The sequence below is a fragment of the Peromyscus maniculatus genome, chromosome 2 (genome assembly GCF_049852395.1).
Source record: "Peromyscus maniculatus bairdii isolate BWxNUB_F1_BW_parent chromosome 2, HU_Pman_BW_mat_3.1, whole genome shotgun sequence".
Classification (NCBI taxonomy): domain Eukaryota; kingdom Metazoa; phylum Chordata; class Mammalia; order Rodentia; family Cricetidae; genus Peromyscus; species Peromyscus maniculatus.
Window position 1 is genome coordinate 47820878 of NC_134853.1, and position 27666 is coordinate 47848543.

Consider the following 27666-nt stretch of genomic DNA (forward strand, 5'->3'; position numbering starts at 1 on the left):
GGGAGTTACAGGTGGTTGTGAGTCACAATGTAGGTGCTGAAAACTGAACTTGGATCCTCCTTAGCCATTTCTTCAGTTTCCCTTTAAGTTCAGTTTTAAATAGAATTTGGCAGGATAGAGTTTCTCAGAGTTGCCAAGTAATAGACTTTTTGAGTAAATACAAAAACTCATTCAGCTGAGTGGATATAGTCAAAGGATAAAACTTTTATAGACACTAACTTTTACAGACATTATAAACATTCATTTTTGATGAAAAACTGTAGAAAACACTATGAATGTAAATAGGTGTTGAGTTTTCTAAAACATGTATAAGCTAGTTTACAGCTTGTTCATAAGTTAAACCAGAGTTACTCTAGGAAATTTCTGCAACAGTGGCTACATATTGCATTACAGTCATGCTTTTATTTCTGACACCGTTCAGGGTTAATTTGCAGAAAACTTCTTGTTGATGTGCTGGGGTCTAGAAAGCTCTTTGCTTCCTACTAGTATTTAAGGCACATCACCTTTTTGCTTTTGTTGATATGAAACTGGATAGGCAGTGGAGCTGTGTAGTATACATTTAATGTAAGTACAATCAATTTACTAAAAGTCCTTGGAATTTTAACCATGTTTGCACCATTGACTTTCCTTGGATCTGTCAATCCAACAAAAACATAAGACATGTTAACTTTTCTATAGAACTTTCTGCCTTCATTTGGAGAAATGGTCATATATCTCCAAACGCAGGAACTCTGAATATGGTACAGCAGCTGAAAAGTGCAGCTGCTCTTCGGCTAATATTTTAGCTCAGGAGATGTAAATGAGAGCTTAGTAAATTTCACTGATTCAAAGAATGACACTGCGTGTCAAAAATGTAGAATGATGCCCCCAATTTTAGAAATTCCCTATGCTTTTATGAGGAAAGGCTCTTTTTAAAAAACTGCCTTGTTTGCTTTCTGTTGCTATGATAAAACACTGATCTTAAAAAAAGCAGTTTGAGAAAAGCGTTTAGAGATTTTAATCCATTATTGAGGGAAGTCAGGGCAGGATCTATAAATTAAAGCTGCTTACTGTCTTGCTTATTCGGCTTTCTGATACAACCCAGGACCACTTGCCGGAGGGCTGGACCCTCCCACATAAATCAATCAATATTCCCACTTACAAACCCACCATCCACTCTAATGAAGGCAGTTCAAGTGAGGCTCCACATTCCCTGGTGACTAAAGTGTCAAGTTGACAAAGCATGTGCAGTCAGAATTAAAATGTTATATACTGATCTTTGTCTACACTGAGTGTTAAGTTTCCTGCTACATATGATGTATCCTGTACAGAATATTAGATCAGTTTCAGAAAATGTACTTTAATTTGGACTTTTATTGTCTGTGATACTTGAGTGCCTTGGAAGAGAGAGTTCTGCTCTCGGACGAAGTGCGTCCATACTTAAGTGATTTCGAGTATTAGAGTAGGGTCTTTCAAGAATTCACACGTCTCTGGGGAGATACCTGGTAAATATGAAATCCAAACACAGTGATACGTAGGGAGGTAAGTAGGAATAGAAGATCTTCATGGCCTTTTTATACTAGAAGGAAGATTTTATTGTTTCATTGACATAATTTGGTAGATGAACTCGAATTATTCAACAGTGGCCGCAATTCACGTTAACTGTATTGTAAATTCAAAAGCCGGCAGCAGATGGCGAGTGTGGGCATCGGAACCATTCTGTTGGGGATTTGTTGTGAGGAGGGACCGGAAAAGGAGTGGGATTCTTGTCGCGATGTGGAGAGGTCGAAGGCTGAGCTCTCGTGGGGTTCGTTTTTTAGGAACGCTTGGGTTTGGGTGTCCCAGCGGAGTAGCCCAGCCTCCTCGTGTAACTTCATGGTCGGGTGAGTGTCGGTGCGGAGGTTTTTCCCGGAGCCTTTCATTGTCGCTGGCGGCTCTGCGCAGGCGCGGCAGGCAGCGGAGGGCAGTCGCGGGCTCCGTGCTGGTTCAACTTAAAAAGCGTGCTTTGCGGCCACCGTCCTCACCCTGGTTGTCCTCCAGGACTAGGTGTTGCCCTCCCCAGTGGCTACGATCCTCTAGTTCGCAGAAGCCGAGACAAAGCTGAGAACTAAAGATCTGGTCGTCGGAGAGCGTTTCCCGTGGACCGCTGCCGTGTAGCCTACGACCCTTGTCCTATTTAAACGCTGAGTTTCAGGCCCCCGGGCACCAGCATGCGACTTGCTGGAGCCTGGAGGTGTCTCTTCCTCTCCTTACAGATCAAGAAAAACACACCTGCTGGTCGCATAGCGCTGTGTCACTATTTTGTTGCTCATTGTCTTACCACCCCTGCCAAAGAATTTAAGGAAGTTATGCTCTTTTGTTTTGTTTTGGTTTTGATTTTTTCTGTCTTAACAGCCCAGGCTGGCCTGGAACTCGGTCCGTAGAGTAGGCAGGCCTGAACTCACAGAGATCTGCCTCCCGAGTACTGGGATTAAAAGTGTGTGCCTCTACTGCCCGGCAGCCTCGTTTATGCTCTTGATGAATAAGAATTCATCCCTTGGAAATAAGATTTTTTTTTAAAAAAGTAACTAATTGCATTTGGTGCTGTAGATTTTGAACTTTCAAGTAGTAAGCAGAAAAGTTCATCCTTTACATAAAAATGACTATTATATGGTAGAGTGGTATGATTGATAATTTTAATATGATAATAAAGGCAACAAAGCCTTAAATCCATTTGTACTCACTTGAAAAAATTATTAGAATAATTTTAAGAGAGCAAGGCATAAATCAATATTAGTCATAAACTTCGGAATACATATCCAACGTTAGCAAATTTTAGGGATAGATGATTTTGTGTCATTTTATCATCTTTTATATGCTTTTATTTTCTAAACTTATTTTTTATTTTTTTTTTAAAAGATTTTTATTTTATGTGTATGGGTGCTTTGCTTGCATGTGTGTCAAGAAGGCGTTGAAGCCCCTGGGACTGGTGTTACGGATGGTTATGAGCTGTCCTATCGCTGACAGGAAAGAAAGCCAGGTGCTCTAGAAAAACAATCTGAGCCGTCTCTCCAGTCACACACACACACACACACACACACACACACACACACACACACACACTGTAAGCCTTTATAATCAGAAATTTAAAAAAGAACCAATAAAACCTACAAATTTTGTAGGACGAACATGTGATCTGTGCTTGGGACTAGGGAAAGTCTTGAATGAGGTAGAGAACGATGTGTTTGGAGGGCAGGAAGGAAGCACAGCAGTGGGATCAATTGTGGTGGTATTGTGTTCCCCAAAATATTGTGCACCCTAATAAACTTATCTGGAGTCAAAGACAGAACAGCCACAAAATTAAACATAGAGGTTAGGCAGTGGTAACACACGCCTTTAATCCTAGCATTCCAGAGGTAGAAATCCCTCTGGATCTGTGTGTGTTCGAGGCCACATTGGAAACAGCTAGGCATGGTGACTCATGCCTTTAATCCCAGGGAGTGATGGCAGAAAGATATATAAGGCGTGAAGACCAGAAACTAGAAGCATTTGGCTGGTTAAGCTTTTAGGCTTTGAGCAGCACAACTCACCTGAGATCCATTTGGATGAGGACTCAGAAGCTTCCAGTCTGAGGAAATAGGATCAGCTGAGGAACTGGTGAGGTGAGGTGGCTGTGGCCTGTTCTGCTTCTCTGATCTTCCAGCACACCCCAATAACTGGCATCAGGTTTGATTTTATTAACAAGACTCTTTAAGATTCATGCAACAATCAATGTTTTAGGACATGACAAGTTCATGAAAAGCCATGTATACTCCCAGAAAGTGACCATCTTGAAACAGTTGGAACTCACTATGTAGGTCAAGATGGCCTCGGACTCAAGAGATTTGCCTGCCTCTGCCTCCCAGGTGCTTGAATTAAAGGTGTACATTGCCACACCCACCTTTTTAATGTGTTTGCCCTGTGTGTGAAAGTGTCTATGGAGGCCAGAAGAGGGCAGCAGAGTCTCCACAACAGGAGTTAACAGGTGTTGGTGAGCTCCCCAGTGTGGATGCTAGAAGCTGACTGGTGCCCACATGGTTGTTCACAACTGTCTATAACTCCAGTCCTAGGAGATTCAATGGCCTCTTCTGACCTCCGTGAGCACTGCAGACATGGGGTGCACACAATAAACATGTAGGCAAACACATAAAATTAAAACAACTCTTAACCAGTCTGAGATCCACCTGGGCCCTACCATTCCAGGACAGCTGGAATACACTGAGATCCCCATCTCAGAACAACAGCAGCACAAACAAATAGCAACAACAATAATGAGACTGTGTGGAGTGTAAGATAAGTATGTAGACCACAAAAAGACAAAAGTAGTATGTAAGTGATCATCATAGTTAAGATACTTTACCTCACCCATGATGAATTAAAACTACATTAGTAAACCATTTTCACCAATTACCAAGGATAAAAATATTTCATTAACATTGTGTGGGTAGTCAGTGTGAGGCACCAGGCACTAGATACTCACTCACATATATTGTCTATAGGGTTATAAATTGATTCAGTGTCTGTGAGTGGCAATTGCAAACTTGTAAATGTGCACACATTTGGACTTTTTCTTTGGTATTTCACCTAAAGGAACATATAGAAAATTATCTATTCAATTCAATTCCATGGTTTGGTATTAGAAAAAAGAAAAAAACCTAAATGCTCATTAATAAGGAACTGCTTGAATAAATTATAATATTGCCAATGCAATGGATCACTGTCCACTTCTTAATTAAGCAAAAAGAACCTCTTTATAAAATATTATGAAGTGGTTTCCGAGAAAAACTGGTAGATTTTTTTTTAAAGCAAGCTGCGAGAATGCATGCATGTTATGTCAAACGACAGGAATTGATACATTAAAGTCATTGCATATGTATAAAAGGTTTCTGGAAGCTTGCAAACAAATCTAGTGACGCTGGCTGCCCTGCCCACAAGGAGAGAAACTGGATGGTGACAGTAGACTTGGAGAGATAGCCTGTAGTGGACTTTAGGATTAAAAAGGGAAACTAAGTAATTTAAGACCCACAAATTGCAACAAACAAACAAACAAACTCAAAATGATATCTAGGCTGCTTCCATTCCCTGGCTATCCTGAGTAGTTCAGTTATAAATGTGGATGTGAAAGTATTCTGTGCACTGACTAAAGAGTCCTTTGGGTATATACCGAGGAGCGGTGTGGCTGGGTCTAATGCTGGTTCTGTTTCCCTTTTTTGAGGAAGCTGCACACTGATCTCCACAGCTGCTGCACAAGTTTCCCTGAAAGCTGAGGTTGTGGAATACTTTTTCAAGCTTTATTGGCCATTTGTATTTTTGTGACTATCCCCCACCCCATGTATCTATTTTGTGTATTTGTGGGCACACATATGGAGATCCGAGGGTAACTTACGGGAGCTGATTCTCTCCGCCATGTGAGTCCTGGGGGAAAGCAAGTTTAGTGGGAAGTACCCTTACCCATTGCTCTGTTTTGTTTTTGTTCTTTTCTGTTCATTACCTTGTTTGTGATTGAATGATTTGAGGAGAGGGGTGATTAATTTGTGTTGTTCTTTATATATCTTGGAAATATATTAATTATATTTACATATTTAATTAATTAATCCCTTGTCTATACATACATTTTCTTTTTTTTGTAAAATCCTTCTTTCCATTCTGTAGCTGTCTCTTCACACTAGTGTTTATTTCCTTTGTTGTCAGACACTCTTAATTTCTCACAACCCCATTTGTCAGTAGCATGTAAGGCTGTTTTTTTCATTGTGGTCCCCCCCCCCCCCATCCCCCTTTTGGTTTTTCAAGACAGGATTTCTTTCTGTAGCCTTGGTTGTCCTGGAACTCACTCTGTAGCCCAGGCTGGTTTTGAACTCACAGAGATCTGCCTGCCTCCCGAGTGCTGGGATTAAAGGTGTGTGCCACCACCACCTGGATTACACTGTTCTCTTAAAGGCAGGTTAATCTTTGTTCTTTCTTATGTCTTACTGTACTAAGATCTTAAACACTCCAGTCAATAAGAGTATAAAGAATGGACAATCTGGCCTCATTCCAGATTTTAGGGGCAATTTGTTTTTCCGGATTTATAATGTTGTTATAGGTTTGTTGTATACAGCCTTTGTTCTGTTAAAAGTTTGGTACTGAGTTCAACTTCCAGTAACCACATGGTGTCTTCTTGATGAATAGGTTCTACCTCCTGAATTATGGGAATGCTCCCTAAACAGCTGGTGGGCTAAAAGATGTTTACCAGTCCCTGAAAGTAGAATGTATGGGTCAGTGTCTTAAGCAGGCTGTGGCTTCAGTGGTATAGGCTTTGTTTGGGGTAATATGATATACATATGAGGCTCAGTTGTGTTCCAGAAAGAGCTTGTGGGAGTAAGGGAGGAATTATATTTATTTATTTTAAAAGCAAGCAAACAAACCCCTAAACATGCTGTTTCTAGCCTCTGTATAAGTCACTGATCTGGAAAAAGAAAAAAGTGAAAAAAAAAATGGAGGTGTGTTGTTTCTCACCGTTGGTAAGATTCAAGTGAAAGAGAGTGCAGGTTGGATGTGTGCTAAGAAGCCCTTCCTAGGATTCAAAAAGTTGGAACCCCTGGGAAGAGCCCCATAGTAAGAGAGATCAAGGTAAAGGTGATAGACAATAGCCCTCTGTCCAGTCTTTAATAAGAGAAGGAGAAAATCCATGACTGATCATGTAGATAGGGACCTTAGGAATGGCTCAATACAGGAGACGATGCAAAGGAGTATTCTGTCTCTCAGCTGTGCGGCTTGGAAAAGACTTTGTTTTCAAGGGTCTCACTATGTAGCTTTGGATATCCTGGAACTCACTATGTAGATTAGGCTGGGCTTGAACTCACAGAGACCTGTAGGTGGAGTTTTTTTGTCCTGGGAGCTGCTTCCAGATTACCACACAGAGACTTATATTAATTTGAAATGCTCAGGCCAGTAGCTCAGGCTTACTACTAACTAGCTCTAACATTTTAAATTAACCCATATTCCTTATTTACACTCTGCTACATGGTGGTACCTATATTAGCACAGCACATTCATCTCCTGCTCCCTCTGCATCTGGCTGGTGACTCCTGACTCTGCCCTTCCTCATCCCATCATTCTCAGTTTGGCTTTCCTGCCTAACTATCCTGTTCAGCTATTGGCCAATCAGCTTCTTTATTAAAGCAACCATACCGACATATATTCACACAGTGTACAGGATTATTCCACAGCAGAGATCCACCTGCCTCTGCCTCCCAAATACTGGGATTAAAGGCGTGTGTCAACACACCCACCTCTGGAAAAGACTTTTGAACAAGCAATGACAGCCTGTCACAGTCTTTGTCTTACAGCTTCATGAGCATGAATGGGATTATTCTGAGTGCTGTGGTTGATATATTGTGCACCTCAATAAACTTATCTGGGGTCAGAGAACAGAACAGCCACTAGATAGACATAAAGGCCAGAAAATGGTGGCACATACGCTTTTAATCCTAGCATTCCAGAGGCAGAGATGTCTGGATCTCTGTGAGTTCAAGGCCACACTGGAAACAGCCAGGCATGGTAACAAGAGCCTTTAATCCCAGGAAGTGATGGCAGGAAGCAGAAAGGTATATACGGCACAAGGACCAGAAACTAGAAACTTTTGGCTGGTTAAGCTTTTAGGCTTTTGAGCAGCAGTTTGGATGAGGACTCAGAGGCTTCCAGTCTGAGGAAACAGGATCAGCTGAGGAACTGGTGAGGTGAGGAAGCTGTGGCTTGTTCTGTCTCTCTGATCTTCCATCATTTCACCCCAATAACTGGCTCCAGGTTTGTTTTTATTAATAAGACCATTTAAGATTCATGCTACAGAGTGCTGTAGAGGCAGAGAAACTAAATAATAGAACCATCTATCCTTTTATTAGACAAAGGCTGAATAACCTGAGGCAATACAAGAAGAGCCAGTTCCTGGTGGACAGGTTTATTACAAGCCATTAGGAACACTTGGTTATTCCGCTATGATCCGCAGGAAGATCAGGAAATAGAATACAGTATGGGAAGGACATGCATTACTGGGGAAGTGAGAACAAGAGAAGTGGGATTGATGTCCAGTTCTTCAGGCCAGACAGAACTATGTCCACAGGAAAGTTAAGGAAGTTGATTCAGTAGGGGCTTTAGTGGCTTTGCTGAATCCTATGGTAGGCTCGGCTCTGGCAGCCCTGAGTGGTCTAGCCTGGCGTCTTGCTAAAGCACTGAGGAGATAAAAGAACAAGAAAGCAAACAATGGGGCTGGTCCCATTAGCTGAAACTGCGTACTGCAGCCCTGTGCCAGCTGGAGTTCCTCGGGGGGGGGGGGGGGGGGGGGGGGAGGGGAATGATGAAAAGCCGAACGCTGTGCTGGTGAGTGTTTGGAAAGCTTTAAAGCTTGACTGGCAGTTCACTAAAGGCTTGCAATAGCAGATGGAAGACAGGCATGTCCCCACTGTACCCCTTGCTAAGGAGGAAGGCAATGTCCTAGAGTTGTCTGAATTAGGGTCATATTTAGGGAGCAGGGGCGTTCTGTGGCATTACAGCTTTATTGGTCTGTTATTCATGTAGAAAAAAAATGGACTTTGGTGGAATGCCTCTCATTCCCTTTCTGGGCTGAGTAGACATTTGTTTGTGTCTCCACAAGAAAACTCTCACATATCAAAAGGTAAAGTCAAAATACTACCAAGTATAGAGGGGGGGGGGACAAAGGATAAGAAAAATGACTGCCCCTAATTGGAGGGGGGAAAAGCATAAATAAAATTAGATGAAGTGAAGAGAAATGACAGATACACACAGAGAATTAAAAAAAAAAAAAACAACAAGATGGCTGAAGAGATGACTCAGTGACTAAGAGCACTTATTCTTTCAGAGGATCTGGGTTTGTGTCCCACCACCTACTTGGTGTCTTACAACCATATGTAACTCCAGTTCCAGGGGGACAGATGCCCTCTTCTGACCTCTGTGGGCACCAGACAAATGTGCACAAAAACACAAATAGGCAAAACACTCATACATGTAAAATAAATAAATAGGTAGGTAGATAGATTGTAGTTGGAATTTTCTTTGGGCTGCCAACTAGCTCCCAAATAAAGACACGGAAACTTATTATAGTTACAAATGCCTGGCCTTAGCTTAGGCCTGTCCCACTGACTTTTTAAACTTAATTTGCCTCAAGGCTTTTTACCTTTTTTTCATTCTGTATATCCTACTTTGCTGCTTCCTCCATGGCTCCCGAATGCTAGGATTAAAGGTGTGTGCTACCACTGCCTGACCTCTATGTTTAATAAAGTGGCTGCCTTTTTCCTCTATCTTTGTGAGTTTGAGGCCAGCCTGTTGCACATAGTAAGTTGCAGGCCAGCCAGGGCACATAGTGAGACCTTGTCTCAAAACAAAAACAAAAACCCGAACAAACAGAATTTTAAATATTACATAAGTGGAATTATATACTATGTTTCTTTTGATATTGAGGATTTTTCTCACTTAGCTGAATACTCTTAAATTCATCTAAGTCTTCATGTATCAATATATGCCTTTTATTTCTGGATATAGTTTATAGTTATAATTTCTGAGTATAGTTTATCATTACATTTTTGAGTATAGTTATTCCACAGTTTCTAGCTGCCTATTGTAGTTCATTTTTGTTGTTTTCAGTTTGAAGCTGTTATAAATAAAGTTATTAAAATATTCATATATAAAGTGGGCCATGGTGTTCGCCTTTTAATCCAGCACCCAGGAGGCAGAGGCAGAGGCAGGCAGATCTCTGAGTTCCAGGCCATCCTAGTCTACAGAGCAAGTTTCAAGATGGTCAGGGCCACACAGAGAAACTCTGTCTTGAAAACACACACACACACACACACACACACACACACACACACACACACACACAAATATATGTATATACATATATAATTCATATATGGGTTTGTGTGAATATACATTTCACTTCTCTGAGATTAGTGCTCACATAGTAAGTTGCTGAATTGCACATTAAGCACATGTTTTACTTCATCAGGAGCTGCTAAATTGCTTTCCAGAGTGGCTGTACTATTTCCATGCCTACTCTTAACATATAAAAGATAAAGTTGCTTCATTCCTGCTCTTCATTTGATGATATCAGTATTTTCAAATTTTACACAGTTTGCTAGGTGTGTGATTCTCACAGTGGCTTTCATTTGTTTTATTCTTAGTCTTCATTAATATTGAACAGTTGTTGTTTCCTTTTACAATTTTACACACACACACACACACACACACACACACACACACACACACCCCGATCATAGTCATTGCCCATTGTTCTCTCTCCGCTCCCTTCCATTCCTGAAGAATCCTTTCTTCCTCACAAGTCTCCCCATCTACTGTTATGTCTTTCTCTGTGTGAGGCTCACTGAGTTCAATAAGGGTTGCTTGTATGAACATCAGTGAGTTTATTTTTTATTTTTCACATTTTATTTTGTGTGTGGGAAGGGGTGTGGGTGCATACCATGGCACACCTGTCCAGGTCAGAGGACAGCTTGTGGGAATCCATTCTCTTCTTCCACTATGTAGGTCCTGAGGATTGAATTCAGGTCATCAGGGTTGATGGCACACATGTTTACCTGCTGAGCCATCTTGCTTGGTTGACGTTACATTTTTCATTTTTTTTTCCTACTGCTTGTTTCAGTTTGTCGACCTCAAATCTTTAATTCAAGGGGCTTCCATTTAAATGTAGGATAAGAGCATGGTTGATCTTGCGGAGGACCTGGGTTCGTTTCCCAACACCTTAGTGGTGGCTCATCCTTGGACTCCAGTTCCAGGGTATCTGATACCCTCTTCTGGCCTCTGTATACACCACACACACAAAGTCCACTTACATGCAGGCAAAACACTCATACACACAAGGTAAACATAAATAAATACTTAAAAAAATAAAGTAAATTGAAGACTCCTGTGATTTTCTACATAGACAGTAGGAGCCATTACGTTTCTTTCTTTCTATCCTGTGTGGTTTGCTTCCTCTTCTTGCTTTATTGCCACAGCTAAGATCTTGTTCCTGGTGTGGGTAGCATCTCACACTTTCATCGTTTAAGTTATAAGTGAACTATAGGATTTTTATAGGTGCTTTGGAAACTAAGTTACCTTCTGTTCTTATTTGTTGAGTTTTCATCTTGGATGGGTGTGGGTTTTATAAACTACTTCATTGGCCTCAGCCAGTGTGGCCATGCTTTATTATTTTTCTATATATTGCTAGATCTTATTTGCAAGAATTTGTTGATATTTTTATATCTGCTCTTTAAGCAAATTAATCTGTAATCTTTGGTTTTTAGAGTAATTCTAGCTTTCTAAAACAAGTTGGGAAGTATACTGCATTGTTAGAGGTTTTGTCTTGTTTTATTGTTTTCAGTTTTTTTTAGGGGGGCATTCAAGACAGAGTTTCTCTGTGTAGCCCTGGCTGTCCTAGAACTCACTCTGTAGACCAAGCTGGCCTATAACTCAGAAATTCAACTGTCTCTGCCTCTTGAGTGGTTTTCAAATTTTTTTATTTAAATGTTTTTCATAAAATATATTTTGACCATACTCTTTCCCCCCAACTACTCCTAGATCTTACCCACCTTCCAACTTCATATTCTTTCCCTCTCTCAGATAGATAAATAAATAATCAAAACAAACATAAGCCTCAATAAGAAAAGAAAAAAATAACAAAACAAAACAAGAAAGGGCCACCATGTCGCACAGGCTGACCTCCATGTTGCAGTCTTCCTCCCTCGGCTTCCCAATTGCTGGGATTGCAGTGTGTGCTGTCGACACCCACTGCCCACCGCTGCTGTGCTTTTTGGAAGTTACTGGACAGCATTGTTTGTGACTTCTTCTTCCAGGGGCTTTGCTTAAATGTGAGATTCCTTTGGGAGTTGAAGGGATGGCTCAGTGGTTAAGAACACTTGCTGTCCTTGCAGAGGAGAGTCTCTTGTGGAACTGTCTGAGCCTGGGCATTTTTTAGAAGGCTTTTAACTATGAATCTGGTTAGATTCTTTATTTTACTAAATAAAAAATTTATTTATTAACCTTCTTTAGAGGTTAAATAATGACAATTTGGTCTTATCTTTTTAAGTGGTCTATGAATGATTGAGAGAATGTAGATTCTGTTGCAGTTCGCGTGGGTGTTTCACAATTGCAGTTATGTGTATTGCTCAGCAATGTTCAGTTTTGTGTCCTTGCTGACTTTTTTCTGTGGGTTGTTCCACTTCCTGAGGAGGGCTGGCCCTCACTATAGCTGTGGGTTTGGTTTTTCTTGTTTCAGTTCTGTTAATTTTGCTTTGTTTGTTTTGAAATGCCACTGTTTGGTACATACACATTTAGAACTGCTCTATCATCTTGGTGGACTGTCTTTTGTCATGACTAATGTCATCTTTGTCTCTACGATAATTTGTCTAAATATTAATTGGACAACAGGATAATCCATTAAGCATGTCTCGATGTAAGTTTGAACATACAGTCTATGAGTTTTTATTTTAGGACACACACACACACACACACACACACACACACACACACACCAACTTTTGTTGCTCTCTAAAAAGCATATCTAAAAAAACATTTCAGGTAGCATGGAACTGGTAGAATTTGAACTAGTTTTGACAGTCTAGAAATTAATATTTTAGTGTAAAAGATGAAATAGTTTATATTTGAATATATTTTGTGATTTTTTTTTTTAATGTAACCGTGTAGATGTAAAAATTAATGGCAGGGACTGGAGAGGTGGCTCATTGGTTAAGAACATTTGCTGGTCTTGGAGAGGACTGGAATTTGGTTCCCAGCACCCATGTCAGATGACCCACAACTGCCTGTAACTCCAGCTCCAGGGGGTCCAACATCCTTTTCTAGCCTCCACAGGCAGGTGCATACGTGTACACACACACACACACACACACACACACACACACACACACACACACACACAAATGTTAAAAAACAGTGACAGATTTTACATACTCACTACTTAATTTTAATTTTGATAATTTTAATTTTTAGATGGAAGAAAGACACTTTATTTTATTCTTTTAACTGAACCCCAAATTAAGAAACTCATTTGTTTATCAGTTGCAGTATGCTGTGAGAATGCCATATAAAAATTCTTCAATTATGTTCATAGCAGGAATTACATGCTTTTTCTCTGGATACTTAATCTTTGCTTTCAGTTAACTCAGGGAATCAGCTCACTAGGAATCTACAGATTAAGCCATGGGAATTCAGTGAACACAGGACCATGTGGTTTAGATCCTACAGCAGGACTTTTTCCTGTTTGATCAGAATAAAAACTGACAGGTGAGTTTATTATTATTCTGGTAGAGATTTATATAAGTATGTGTAATGGTAGTTTAGTTTTGACTATGTTTAATAAACTTGGCTAGAATGTAAAAGCTCATGTGGTTTAATTAAAGTAGCCTTTATTCATTTAAATGTTCTTAAATAATTATGTTGTAATAATTTTTAGGTTTAGAAAACTTCACGTTTATTGAAAAGTTATAAGGAAAATACAGTATATAGCCATGTATGCCATTTATTCAAATTCAGAGACAAATTTTATTTATTTATTTATTTATTTATTTATTTATTTTTTTTGGTTTTTCAAGACAGGGTTTCTCTGTGTAGCTTTGCGCCTTTCCTAGAGCTCACTTGGTAGCCCAGGCTGGCCTCGAACTCACAGAGATCCGCCTGCCTCTGCCTCCCGAGTGCTGGGATTAAAGGCGTGCGCCACCAACGCCCGGCACAAATTTTATTTTTAATAGATGATTAGACACATCTCTTTCCAGTTCACCAGCCCACTTCCACCCTGGAGAGTGTCTTTTTCTTTCTTATTAAGCCCCATTTCTATCACTAAAGAAAGAAGAAAGGGAAAGAGAAAAGGCTGTATTAAGGACATGGAGACATTTTACTTCTCTGTAATCCCTTGTGACAGAACAAACCGTGAACACACTAAGGTAGAGAAGTTGATAATGCTAGGTGGTAAGATTAAGTAGCAAATTGTGTGTTTAGATTTTACAAATTAGTGTCTAATCTTATAAAAAATACTTCCCAGTACTAGTTAAAACTGAGTTGACTTCTTAAGTGCACGCCCTTGCATCTTGTGAGTGAGCATTTTTGAGACTGGGTGTAGGTGAAACATCAGACTAATTATCTTTGGCCAAGCAGAGCTTTGGGGTATTTTTCTTCACTGTACTGACATGTACCTCAGTGTTGTGTAATTTTTGTTTTGCTTCCCTTTCTCTTGTGATTAAAAGAATGAGTACAAATTATATACTTTTTCTGATCTCTTTCCTTCAAATTATCTATTTGACAATTATCTCCTGAGAAACTGTTGCTCTAGGAACTGTACTAGTCCCTAGGAATAAAATGATATGCTACCGTCCATGCCTTCCCTTCACAGCAGGTAGTCTGATGAATAACAGACATGACCAGATGATTATATAACCCCATGAAATACAAAGGGACATAGGAGTTAAAATGGGGGAATGTGACCCACGGTTGAGCGTCAAGGAAGATTTTGTAGATAACATTCTATTTAAATTCAGATTTGAGGAATGAGAGACTTAAGTGCTTAGTAGAGGAAAGGAAGGGATGTAGGGAAAATGATCCAGACAGAAGAAACTGTCTGTATACACAAGGCGTGTGAGGGAATAGCAAGCATGGCCAGTTCAAAGGCTGCATGGTTAGTGGGAGATGAGGAGAAAAGGAGTTTTGAGAGGAAGGAAGCTGGGGGCTCCATAATTCTGAGCTGCCTTTCCTGCCAAGGGTTTTAGTGTTTCCTCTAATGGCACTGGAAGCCTTGAAAGCATTTTTATATGACAAAAAATTAACTAGATTTTATTTCAGAACAATCTCTCTGTAGTTCATCATGGAAACAGATAATGTATGGAGCCACTGGACTATAGAAGAGTGGGACCGTGGTGGGGAGGAGACGGTGGAGTTTAGGCTTCCGTGACAGCTGTGGAGGTGGAGAGAAGGAAGTGGATGGTGGAATCACCTGTGTTCAAGTCGGGGCCCAACCACTTCCTTGACTTCTCCAGACTTTTCTTTTCTCGGCCATAAAATAAGGATAATAGTACAGTTGTTCAAAAATAACATGTATCTTAGAAAGTACGTGGCCTTTAGTAAGTGCTCAATAAGTGATAGCTATTATTGTTGTTGTTATTAGTATTGTATTAGATGTGACGTAGAAGGGCAGGCTTTGTCCTCAAACGCTTGTGAATTTATATGTGCATGTGATTGTGATCTTAAAGTATCAAAATTGAACTATCTATATGTATTTAGACTCTAATAAACTAGAATATCTTTCTATACAGTATGTTCTGTTTAACATATTGTTTTAGAACAGCAATATTGCCTGGCTCTTTGTTTTCTCCCGTAGGTTCCCTTGGAAAAGCTTATACAGCACTTCACAAACAACAGTTGACAGCAAGGAGGTAAAAACCTTCCTGGCCCTGGCTCACAAGTGGTGGGATGAGCAAGGAATATTTGCACCTCTTCACTCTATGAATGACCTGAGGGTGCCCTTCATTAGGTAACATTCCAGAAACTCCTTTTAAATCTTTAAAAGTGCATAATTCACTGTTTTGTGTTCATTTCTCTTTTGCTTTACTTACATTCAAATTCCACATCTTAGGTTTGCTTTGGAAATTAGGGATATTCCTCACCAGGATCCACCATTTAAAAGCATTAACTTTGGGGGTGGAGAGTTGGCTCAGCAGTTAAGAACTCATACTGCTCACAGAAGACCAGGGTTTGGTTCCTGTCACCGACATCAGGCAGCTTACAACCACTCCAGTTCCAGGGGATCTATCTGACAACCTCACTGGTTTCTGAGGATACACTGGGCTCATGCACATACCCAGACACATTCACATAATTTAAAAAAATATCTTTTAAATCATTAACTTGTAGAAACAATCCTAAAACCCAGGTTGTTTTCACAACTAAATTATAAACATTTTTGACCCTACTAGGTTAGTTAGACTTCAGTTCTTATGAAAGGGAACTATAGTGCTATGTCATCAGGTCATTTTATAGCTACCGATCTGCAGCAGCCTTGGTGACCTTTAGGCAGTTCTGATGAAGGAAACTTGCAGAGACACCTTGGCTCAACAAGTGTGTTTGAGGGCTTACATTGATGGGGCTCTAGTACCAGACTTCCAGAGCTACTTGGATGAACAAACCATGGACCCGTGTGTGTCAGTGGGAGATGAAGAAAGGCAAGAGTTCAGAGGGCTTGTCGTTGATGCAGTTTGTGTCTCAGCAAGTCTTCTAGGTGATTCCAGGGTTCCCAAGTTGAGAACTACAGTCAAATTACTGTGGCATCTTTATTTATATATCACATAAAACAGGCCACCCAGTGTGATGCAAGCTGTGGTTGCATGTTTGGATTTTGTTTTCATCATGACTAGAAACCATCAGAAGGAAACTGCATGGTCAGAAAATGGCAGCAGAGTCATTCTGTGGTTGTTGGAAGAATGGATTGGACTTCCTTTGAAACGATCATTCTGTATAATGTCCTGAAGTGATCTACTTTGCTATTGTCTGGATTATTTTAAGAGTTTAGTTACTTTTACTAGCAATACTAGATACCCTAAGATGTTCATTTTACATATATATGTTGCTTTTAGTTTAAGTATAATTAAATTATACATCCAATTTTAAGCTTCATTTGTAATATTATACTATAGTGTATATCAGATTATGTAGGTGCATGTGCACATATGTTGTGTGTATGGTAAAGTATTATATTTATATGATGATTTTTATATACAGTGATTATACTAGAGTAAGGTCACTTAATTTTGGTGTCTGTGTATATAGTCATATGTGAAAAAGCCCCATTAATTCAGGAGACGAAAAGAGATGTAATAAAGATGGGAAGATAGACAACTTAGATAAACGTGGGACTCCATCTGCTTGTTTACTCTGTCAAATAACTCATGAAGTTGGCCTAGGAACCTCTGACACAGCCAACATAGCCAGCAGAGGGTGTAGATTTTCATTCATAGTCTTGAGACATTTTATTGAAAACGTATTTGAATAAAGTTAAGTTCATTTGTACTAGATTAGTTTGAGATTTTTCTCTAGAGTATTACTAAAGCAATAATAGATTAATGCTGGGTTATTTCAGAACTTTTCTTATTGAAAATCTCCAAATTAAGTCATTTAATTCTGAAAACAAAAGATGTATATGGGCTGGAGAGATGGCTCAGAGGTTAAGGGCACTTGCTGCTCCTCCAGAGGTCCTGAGTTCAATTCCCAGAAACCACATGGTGGCTCACAACCATCTGTAATGAGATCTGGTGCCCTCTTCTGGCCTGCAGTCATACATGCTGTATACATAATAAATAAATCTTTTAAAAAAAAAGATGTTTATAAAAACTTCAATGATTCATTTCAAATTAGGATTCCAGACTAGGTATGGTGGCAACAGGCCTGTGATCCCAGAACTCAGGAAGCTGAGGAAGGAAGACTAGGGACTCAGGGCATGTCTGAGCCTTATAGGGAGTCCCTATCTCCAAGTAAGACAGCTGAATAAGCAAACTAAATTAAATGAAGGTTAATATTTCCTTGAAGAGTGTATATTTGAAAAACTTTTGCTGATAAAAGTAGCCATCTCCTTTTATATATTTAAATTTTTTTTAAAGAGATAATCTTTTGAAAAAAAGTGCTAATCACCATCCAGGAAAGCCTTTGTCTGGGATGAAGATTCTTGACGTTGGCTGTGGCGGTGGCTTACTAACGGAAGTAAGTGCCTTCCAGTGTTTTTCCATTCTTCATGGACAGGAGCGTTGCTTCGTGTGCCTAATAGTGCTAGGAAAAGTAACTAAATTCTTCAAATCATTCCAATAGTAACTAAGTAGATCATGTCAGTATGTTTACAGAAACGATCCATTTCAAACCATGTCCAGTTCATCAAACAGCTTGGGAATTTCATACATGCATTTCATGTGTTTTGATCAAAATTTTATTTTTAACTCAGCAAAAAATTGAGAAGTGACCTTCTGCTTCATTTATCCTTTTAACAAATATATTCTTTATTTTCAAGTGAATAGTACTGATTTTAATATTATTATAAAAGTTCTATTTTCAAAATTGAAAAAACTAATTTTTGGACAACTACTGAAGTATTTTGGGTTTTGTTTTTAATAAATGGGCATGGGCCAATAAATAGCTTTGTTTGATCTCTTCTGTCCCAAGAAATTAGGCAGTTTCTATGAGATTAAGTACAGGTTTAGTTTCTCCTTTTACATATCTCAAATAAAACTGGCAAGAATTTTGCTACTTGTGGGGATCACCTTTTAGGTGCTCTAGGGTACTTAGATGTGTGGTCATTGTCCTTGGGAGGAATATATATGTCTTACAGCTATGTCTTATAGTCCTCATCAGTGCAGGGGACCTTTGGCATCACAATTTAATCTTTGATGAATATTTTCTGTGATAGTTTTAGTATTTTATATGCTGCCTTTTGAAACATGAAATAGCAGTTTTGAATTACTAAAGAATTAAATTAATTTTAAAAAAATTTTATCTATGTATACTGTATTGACATCATTTTCTCCCCTCCTCCTTCCACCCCACACTCATATCTCCCATGTCAAATCTATGGCCTCTTTAAAAAAAAGTTATTATTGTTACATATAGGCATTAGAATAAATATATGAATACAACCTCCTGATCCTGCTGATTCTATTTAGTGTTGTTAGCATATGTATGATTTTAGGGCTGACCATTTGGTATTGGATAACCATTTTAGAAAAACTTTTTATTGCTATCATGTATTCTGTTTTCTTCTTGAGCATAACAGTTTTTCTGCCATTAGCCTCTAGGGCGACTGGGGGCTTCAGTTACCGGAATCGATCCCGTGGCTGAAAACATTAAGATAGCACAGCACCATAAGTCATTTGATCCGGTCCTGGATAAGAGGATACAGTACAAAGTGTGTTCCCTGGAGGAGATTACGAATGAGGCTGCAGAAGTTTTTGATGCTGTTGTGGCTTCTGAAGTTGTGGAACATGTGATTGACCTTGAATTGTTCGTACAGTGCTGCTATCAAGTATTAAAAGTAAGACAGAGTTGGCTTTTTTTTTTTTTTCCTGAGATAGCATTTCCCTGTCTAGTTGTCCTGGAACTTACTCAGTAGACCAGGCTGTCCTCAAATTCAGAGGTCTGCCTGCCTCTGCCTCCTGGGTGATGGGATTAAAGGTGTGCACCACCACTGCCTGACTCAATTTTCTTGTTTATGTTGAGACATGCTTTGTGTATCCCTCTGTGTGGTCAGTTTAGAAGACAGTCCCATGAGGTACTGAGGAGAGGGTATATTCTTTTGTGTTTGGGTGAAGTGTTCTTTAGCTATCTGCTAGGTCCATTTGGTTTATAATGTCAGTTAACTCCAGCATTCCTCTTTTGTCTGGATGACCTGTCTGTTGGTGAGAGTGTGGTACCGAAGTCTTCCACTATCAGTGTGTGAGGGTCAATATGTGGTTTAAGCTGCAGTAGTGTTTCTTTTATGAATTTGGGTGCCCATGTGTTTGGTGCATAGATGTTTAGAATTGCCAAGACCTTTTGGTAGATTTTCCCTTTGATTATTATGTAGTATACTTCCTTATCTCTTCTGGTTAGTTTTGGTTCAAAGTTTATTTTGTCACATATCAAAATAGCAATAATAGTTTGCTTTTAGGTCCATTTGCTTGAAATATCTTTTTCCATCTTTTTACGCTGAGGTGATATCTAACCCTGATGTTAAGGTGTGTTTCTTAGATGTAGCCAAAAGATGGATCCTGTTTTCACATCCATTCTGTTAATCTGTGTGTTTATTGGGGAATTGAGATTATTTATGTTGAGGGATATCAATGATCAGTCTTGGTTGATTCTTGTTATTATTGTGGTGGTGGTGGTGTGTGTGTTTTCCTTTTTTTGATCTGAGGTTTTTTTTTTTTATTCCTTATGTTTTCTTGGCTAGCCTCTTTAAGTTGGAGTTTTCCTTCTAGCACCTTCTGTAGGGGCTGGATTTGCATATAGAAATTGCTAAATTTGATTTTATCATGGACTGTCTTATTTTCTCCATATATGATTGAAAGTTTTACTCGGCATAATAGTCTAGGCTAACATCTGTGTCTCTTACAGTCTACAGCACATCTATCCAGGTCTCTATGGCTTTTAGAGTTTTTGTTGAGAAAGCAGGTGTTATTCTAATAAGTCGGCCTTGATATGTTACTTGGTCTTTTTCCCTGGTAGCATTTAATATTCTTTCCTTGTTTGTTCATTTAATGTTTTGAATATTATGTACTGGGGAACTTTCTTTTCTGGTTGAGTCTACTCGGTGTTCTATATGCTTGTTGTACTTTGATAGGCATCTCCGTCTATGATTTTGTTGAAAATATTTTTTGTGCCTTTGACCTGCTTTTCTTCTCCTTCCTCTATTTGTATTATTCTTGGATTTGGTCTTTTCATAGTGTCCCAAATTTCCTGGATGTTTTTTGTGCCAGGAGACTTTTATGTTTAATATTGTCTTTGGTTGTGGTATCCATTTCTTCTATTTTGTCTTTAATGTGTGAGATTCTCTCTTCCATCTCTTGTATTTTGTTGGTGAGGCTTGCCTCTGAGGTTCCTGTTTGAGTTCCTAAATTTTTCATTTCCAGATTTCCTTCAGTTTTCATTTTCTTTATTGATTCTCTTTCTACTTTCACATTTTGGACTGTTTTATTCATTTCTTTCCACTGTTTATGTTTTCATAGATTTCATTAATGAATTCATTCACTTCCTCTTTATGGGCCTCTGTCATATTTATACAGGCTGTTTTAAGGTCTTTTTCTTCTTCTTCAGTTGTGTGACAATGCTCATTGCCTTCTATCTTAGGCTTGCTGGCTCTAGTAGAGACATACTGTCCTGGATGTTATTGATTGTGTTTTTACATTGGCATCTAGACATGTGGGATTGGGAAGATTATAATTCTAGGTACTGATACATGTTCTTGTCTTTGTTGGGTGGTTTCTTTTTTTGTTCGTTGGTTTCTGTTTCCTCTCTAGTTCTTAGGCAAGTGTGGTGACTGTGTGTTGCCTGGCAGGAAATTCTTCTGGGATCCTGATAGGTGTGGCCACTGAGGATTCCAGGTATTAGAAGCTGATACATAGAAATGGGGATGGGCTAGGAGTGTGTGTGGGAGATGGAGTCCTCAGGAGGGAGGAAAGCAGGGCGTTCCACTAGGATCTGCTTAGTCCTCTGGGAGTGGGGTAGAGAGTGAAGAGAGACCACAGCAGGTCTGCTACAGGGCTGCAGATGAGATTGGGGATGGAATTGGAGGAGGAGGGAGAGGTGAAGATCTGCCTGCTTTGCTGACTGAAGTTCCCAGGAAATGCCTGCTGGAATTGGAGACTGGGACAAGAGGAGTGAGTGGGGGAGTGAGATTGGGAGGGGAGAAGCTGTGTGATCCACTGGAGATGGGGGTAGGGAGGGAAGGGAGATCAAACCACGTGGTCTGCTGCAGAACTGGGGATGAGACGAGGGGACTGCATTTGGAAGAACTGAAGGAGCAGTGAAGATCTGCCGTCAGTCTGCCTGCTTTGCTGGCCGGAGCAGAAGGCTTTATAGTAAAATAATTATAGATTTACAGAAGAGTTGCAAATAAAAAACCATTGCAGAATGGTTTTGCTGTCACCTGTTTTTCCCATGTGTTAACATAGTGGCTCTTAACTTTGGTAATACTGTGACTCTTTCATGCATTTTCTTATGTTGTGGTGACCTCCAACCATGAAATAGTTTTTGTTGCTACTTCGTAATTATAATTTTGCTACTGTTTTAATTGTAATGTAAATATCTTTGGAGATAGAGGTTTGCCAAAGGGATCACAACCCACATGTTGAGAACTACTGTGTTGTTAACAGCTTCCATATGGATAGAAACTAAGATGTGTCAACCTAGGTACTTAGGGCCCCACGTTGAAGGGTACACTTCCTCTCAGACGTCCACCCATCCCTGTATTCCCTGAAAGCATGTGCTGACTTCAGTTGTGTGTCCCAGGCTCCCCACTTACCTCTCCAATGTCCTTTTCCTGCACATAACTCCTGGTACATATGTAAAGACAGACTCGGATAGTGGCACTGCCTTGTTAATGCATAGAGAATGTGCTAGGCTGATCAGTTTCTCCACTGATGTTATTTCTCCCATTATGAATCCAACCTAGGCTTTTGTATTGCATTAGTTACTGTGTCTCTTTAATCACCTTCCATCTTTGACATTTTTATACCTTTTCATTACTTTTTAATTTATTTATTTGTGTGTGTGTGTGTGTGTGTGTGTGTGTGTGTGTGTGTGTGTATGCTCAAGCCATAGATCATGTATTGAAGTCAGAGGACAGCTTGAAGGAGTTGATTCTCTCCTATCATGTAGGTCCCAGGGATGGAGTCAGGTCATCAGGCTTGTGTCAGGTGTGTGGTGATAATCTAATTGTACTGAATTATTATTTTGATTGTATGTTAATAAATAAAGTTGTCTGGGAGTCAGAGCTATTAGAGCCATAGCAAGAGTGTGGCGGTGGTGGCACACGCCTTTAATCCCATAAGATCTCTGTGTGTTCAGGGATACAGCCAGCATTGGAGACATATGCCTTTAAGACCTAGGGGGCTGTACATTCAGACAGTGACGAGGCAGTCATGTGTTTGGGTTTACAACCAATGAGAAGGCAGAACAACATACTTTAAAAAAACGAACCGACAGGAAGTAGGTCTCTTTTCGCGAAGCTGGGACAGCAGGAGGAAGGGTGAGATTTTAGCTCTGAGCTCTGACTTCTCGGCTCTCTCTTTTACATTGTTTCTGTGTTTCTTATTTAATAAGACGGTTGGTTACATCAACACAGGTGCCTTTACCCTTTACCTCCTGAGCCATCTCACTGGCCCAGATACATAGCCCTGCTGTCCTGGAGCTTACTCTGTAGACCAAACTGGCTTCGAACTGAGAGATCTGCGTGCCTCTGCCTCCCAAGTGCTGGGATAAAAGGGAAGTGCTTCCTCTTAAATGGAATTTTATTAGGTTCATTTCCTATTTTCCAAGTAAAAATCTTAGAAAGATCTATCTGTCTATCTATCTATCTATCTATCTATCTATCTATCTATCTATCTATCTATCTATCTATCTAATATCTATCTATCTACTTGTCATCTATCATCTATGATCTATGATCTATCTCTATCTATCTATCTATCTATCTCTCTGTCTAGCTATCTATCATCTATCAATCTATCATCTGTCAATCTATCTCTCTATCTGTCATCTATCATCTATCTATCTGTTTCAATCGATGGAGAGAGAGAGACTCATAAGGTGATTTTGAAGTGGCATTTTATCCTCATTAGGCTAATGAGACTGGGCAAAAGGAGGGGCATTATCTTCCTTGCTGTTTTGGGAATAAACATAGGAAATATAAACATTGTCTTTATATAGGCAGACTAAATACTCACATAAATGATTTGCTTTCATCTAAGTGTTTATCTTGATGCCTTCATAATCTTTATACAAATAAAAACAAAAAAATTCTTGAACCTTAATCATTAATGTTTTTGTCAGAGAGCATTTGTTGGTAGTGCTTCTTAGCAGAGGATGTATAGGGGAATGCTGTACCGACCACATTAGGCATATCACCTGAGAGAAAGCATGGACGACCTCTGTATGTTAAGGGGACACCAAGGACTCAAGGCCTTCTAGACACAACAAAGCTGACACACATATGAACTCACCAAGACTGTGGCAGCATGCACAGGGCCTGCATAGGTCTGCACCAGATGCCCAGGGCCTGGGCCTGCATAGGTCTGCACCAGATGGGATCCTAGAGCTGAAAGAAGTAGACAGACACACCCATTCTTTTTTTAAAAATAATTTATTTATTCTTATTTTATATGCATTGGTGTTTTACCTGCATGTATATTTATGTGAGGGTGTTGGATCACTTGGAACTGTAGTTACTGAGAGTTGTGAGCTGCCATGTGGATATTGGGAATTGAATCTGGGTCTCTGGAAGAGCAGCCAGTGCTTTTAACCATTGAGCCATCTCTCGAGCACCTCCCCCCCCCCCCCCCCGCCAACACACACACATACATTCTTAACCCAGACGCTCTCTCCAGTTGATAGCCATTTGTAACCAACACACACACATACATTCTTAACCCAGACGCTCTCTCCAGTTGATAGCCATTTGCAAATGAAAAATTAGTTTTCTCCAAGGGAGTCTCACTGGGGAAACAAACCACTTTTAAGGGTAGACCCCATGCCCAGCAGTAGGCTGGTCACAAAGCAAACTCAGTGGCATCTTTGAAGGTTCTTTGTCTCTTGGTGTTAAGTCAGTGCATTTTTTTAACCTTACAGGTCCTTTGCATTATATAGTACAGCTTCCACTTTTGATTTTTTGTGGGATCCTGTGTGTGTGTGCAAACATTTATCTCTGCAGCTGTATGTGTTTCTTGTGCGTTTTCTTTGGCTCTTCTTCCTGTTTGGCTGTTTTTGTCATATTCTGATTATTTGTTTTTGGTTTATTTTATTTTATTATTATTCCTTAGATGCCTGTTTGCTTTCTAACAAGAGACAGAAAGGGTATGGATCTGGATGGAGGGGAGGTGGGAGGAACTGAGAGGAGGAAGAGGGAGAACAGTAATAAGAATGTATTATATGAAAAAAATCCATTTTCAATAAAAGACAACCTTGACGAAGTATTTAGTCCATACAAAAGAGCATATATCATTATGCGATAGCAATAAAGAATTCTGAGTGGTAAGTTGTGCTTGGTGTGTAGACTTGGTGACTGTGACTGTAGTAGATTGTCTGTATAAGAGATTTTCCCAAGAGAGAACAAAAGTGCTCTTTTGGTAAATTCTGTTTAATGTCTGCTTACGTAGCTTGTTAGCACTTGGAAAGAAGGAGAGAGGGGAAGTAAGCCTTTACCTAGCAGTTGCTCCTCACTTCTCATACTTCACCGCAGCTGTTTTACTTACCTATACACTTCCTCCCTCTAGCCCGGGGGCTCTTTCTTCATCACTACAATCAACAAAACACAGCTGTCCTACGCTTTGGGCATTGTTTTCTCAGAGCAAATCACCGGCATTGTTCCCAAAGGCACTCACACTTGGGAGAAGTTTGTTTCACCTGAGAAGCTAGAGAGTATTCTGGAACCAAGTAAGTATCAAGACTGTTTTCCGGTCCTGTGTGAACCTTTGTTGCATGTATAATTATTAATCTAATAACCTAGCACTTATTTAAGCAGGTTGCCTTTTTTTTTTTCCAGATGTTAGCTTAATCTCTTCAGTTATGTCTTAAACTCTTTGAAATGGTAATTATGGAGTAGATACCATTTCCGACTGGCACTTAGCCTTGAGCGATGATCAGTAAACCCTTTCCTGGCTAGTCGAATCTTCATTTGTTTAAGGATGGGTGTCAACGTGTATTACTTACACATGCTCAATTTCTCCTGGTGAACTCTGCTTATCTCAATTTATCTTATGATTTCTCCTGAATCTTCCATACTTAGATGTCTTTTCAACTTCCATGTCATTTCTTATGTATTTCTGGTACTTGCATAAGTGACCAAGGGTCACCATGATGGATGTCAGAGTTGGTATTTGAACACAGCAGCGTGTTTTGGAGTACATATTCACACTTGATCTTCTAAGTATGATTGTATGTAATTTTCACATTTCTTAACTCTTTTTTGGCCCATAATCTTCTTTTTGTACTCTACACTGTGCCTCACCATGCTTTGGCACAGTAAAAGCTTTGTTTGTTGAACTCTGTTAAGTGATGTTTCTTAGTTCACCTGCTTGGCATTTTGGAGGTCTTGCTGGGTACTTAGTCGCCATTTCCCATGTTTCTGTTAACAAAAGTGCACCAACCAACTCTTTTAATTAAAATATTGTCAGTTCAAGGCAGTGTGGTGACTTTTAGAGATGTCTTGTAATTTTGTTGAAAAGAGACTAGAAAATGGATATTTTAAAGAATATTTTTGGAGCTGGGCATAGTAGTGCATACTTGTAATCCCAGCACTTGAAAGGCTGTAACAGGAGGCCTGGGTATTCAGGTTAGCCTGGGCGACATAGCAAGCCTGTATTAGATAAAGCCAGTCTCAAACAAGGTGAGGCCCTGTCTCAGCAAATAAAAGGAAAATAAACCAAAGAAGATTCCTCTTGGAGACAATCTCTTGTTGACAGATATTCTCAAGTGATATCTACTATTTGTTAAGAACTTAGAGAATTCTAAGCACTGAGCTATTTTAGACATACCTCCTCTAATTCCAGTGCTGTAAGACACGTGATCTCTACGTGGCCTTCAGAAAGGGTCACCCTTACAGTAGGATCAGAGCAGGCCTTTGACCCCAGTCCTCTGCTTTGGAGAATGTATTCTCACCTGCAGTTAAGTATGATCCAGGCATGACTGCAAAGTGCTTTTGTTCATTAAATTAGGAATTTTTGAAGAATTACTGTAGACTCTTGTGGTTTGAATGGTAAATGTTTATTGATTCCAATTTTCTGACTTTTTTTTTTTTAAGATGGTCTGCCAGTTCAAACTGTGGCAGGAATGATCTACAATCCCTTTTCAGGTTACTGGCATTGGAGTGAAAATACCAGCCTGAACTATGCAGCGCATGCTGTGAAATCCAGTGCGTGGGAACACCCAGAACCTGCTGAGTCTGCTTTAAAGGAGGACACAGAAGCACTCCAGGCTAATGCCTCCAGTAGCCCACATGTACATGAAGAGCTGAAAAAATGAGATATCTCCGAGGACAGTAGTAATATGCTTAAAAGTTTATTGTTTACAAATTCAAAAGCTTTTTTGAGTGAGGTCCTGAAGAACAAAAGGTCAATAAAAATATCTAAATTGTTGGAGAAAAGTTTCTGTGTCACCTAAGAGACACTTGGAGTAATTTTCTGGACAGGTTTTGTCAAGTGTGCTCAGGGAGTTTAAATCCCACAGCTTTTATTATAGAAATATGTGTGCTGACTTCATTTCATTTACATATTAGGCATTTCTCACGTATGTGTACAAAACATATGCTGTTGTTTATTTTAACTTAAGCAATCTCTGTTGTATATGGTATTTATTTTTAGTTAAAAGACCCAACTGACTGATAAAAAGCTACTATAATTTATATCACTTATTCTTGGGAATACAAAACATATTTTAAACCTATGGTGGTGGTACAAAGCATTAATCCCAGCATTTAGGAGTCAGAGGCAGGTGACTTGGAGTTGGAGACCAGCCTAGTTTACATAGTGAATCTAAGCCAGCTAGGGCTATATAATGAGACCCTGTCTTAATCAATCAATCTTTTTCTTTTTCATTAGTTCTTGTGGATTTCTGGACAGTATATTGTGATCATACAACCTCCTACCTCAACTCCTTCTCTACCCACCCGTGTGTGTGTGTGTGTGTGTGTGTGTGTGTGTGTGTTGTTTTCTGGGCCTGAGGTTACTTTCAGAATGATTGTTTCCAGTTTCATCCATTTATCTGCAAATTTCCCTTTTAAAATAATATTTTATAATCCTTTTAGAATTTTATATAATGTGTTTTGATCATATTCACTGTCCTCTCTCAACGTCTCCCATTTCTATCCCAAACCCTCTGCCTACCCAATTTTGTGCTCTCTCTCTCTCTCTCTCTCTCTCTCTCTCTCTCTCTCTCTTCCACTGAGTCCAG

General features: G+C 39.6%; 1 protein-coding gene across 2 annotated transcripts; it reads left to right on the top strand.

Moving 5' to 3' along the window:
- The first annotated feature begins 1496 nt into the window (after nt 1-1496).
- On the top strand, nt 1497-26860 carry Coq3 (coenzyme Q3, methyltransferase). Of its 2 annotated transcripts, none has more exons than XM_042270931.2 (7): nt 1497-1862; nt 13158-13284; nt 15368-15520; nt 17640-17739; nt 18815-19057; nt 24993-25152; nt 26570-26860. In XM_042270931.2, exons 1-7 carry the CDS (start codon nt 1601-1603, stop codon nt 26737-26739), a joined length of 1215 nt encoding a protein of 404 aa, XP_042126865.2. In that variant the 5' UTR covers nt 1497-1600; the 3' UTR covers nt 26740-26860. The 2 variants fall into 2 exon arrangements, with proteins under 2 accessions (XP_042126865.2, XP_006979317.2); XM_006979255.4 differs by having other exon boundaries at nt 1501-1862; nt 26519-26860.
- Nucleotides 26861-27666: the final 806 nt, after the last annotated feature.

Coding starts and splice junctions, on each gene's coding strand:
- Coq3 (XM_006979255.4), top strand. CDS start 1,601: ATGAACTCGAATTATTCAACAGTGGCCGCAATTCACGTTAACTGTATT. Junction 1,863..13,157: donor TCGTGTAACTTCATGGTCGG/GTGAGTGTCGGT, acceptor CTTTGCTTTCAG/TTAACTCAGGGAATCAGCTC. Junction 13,285..15,367: donor ATCAGAATAAAAACTGACAG/GTGAGTTTATTA, acceptor TTTCTCCCGTAG/GTTCCCTTGGAAAAGCTTAT.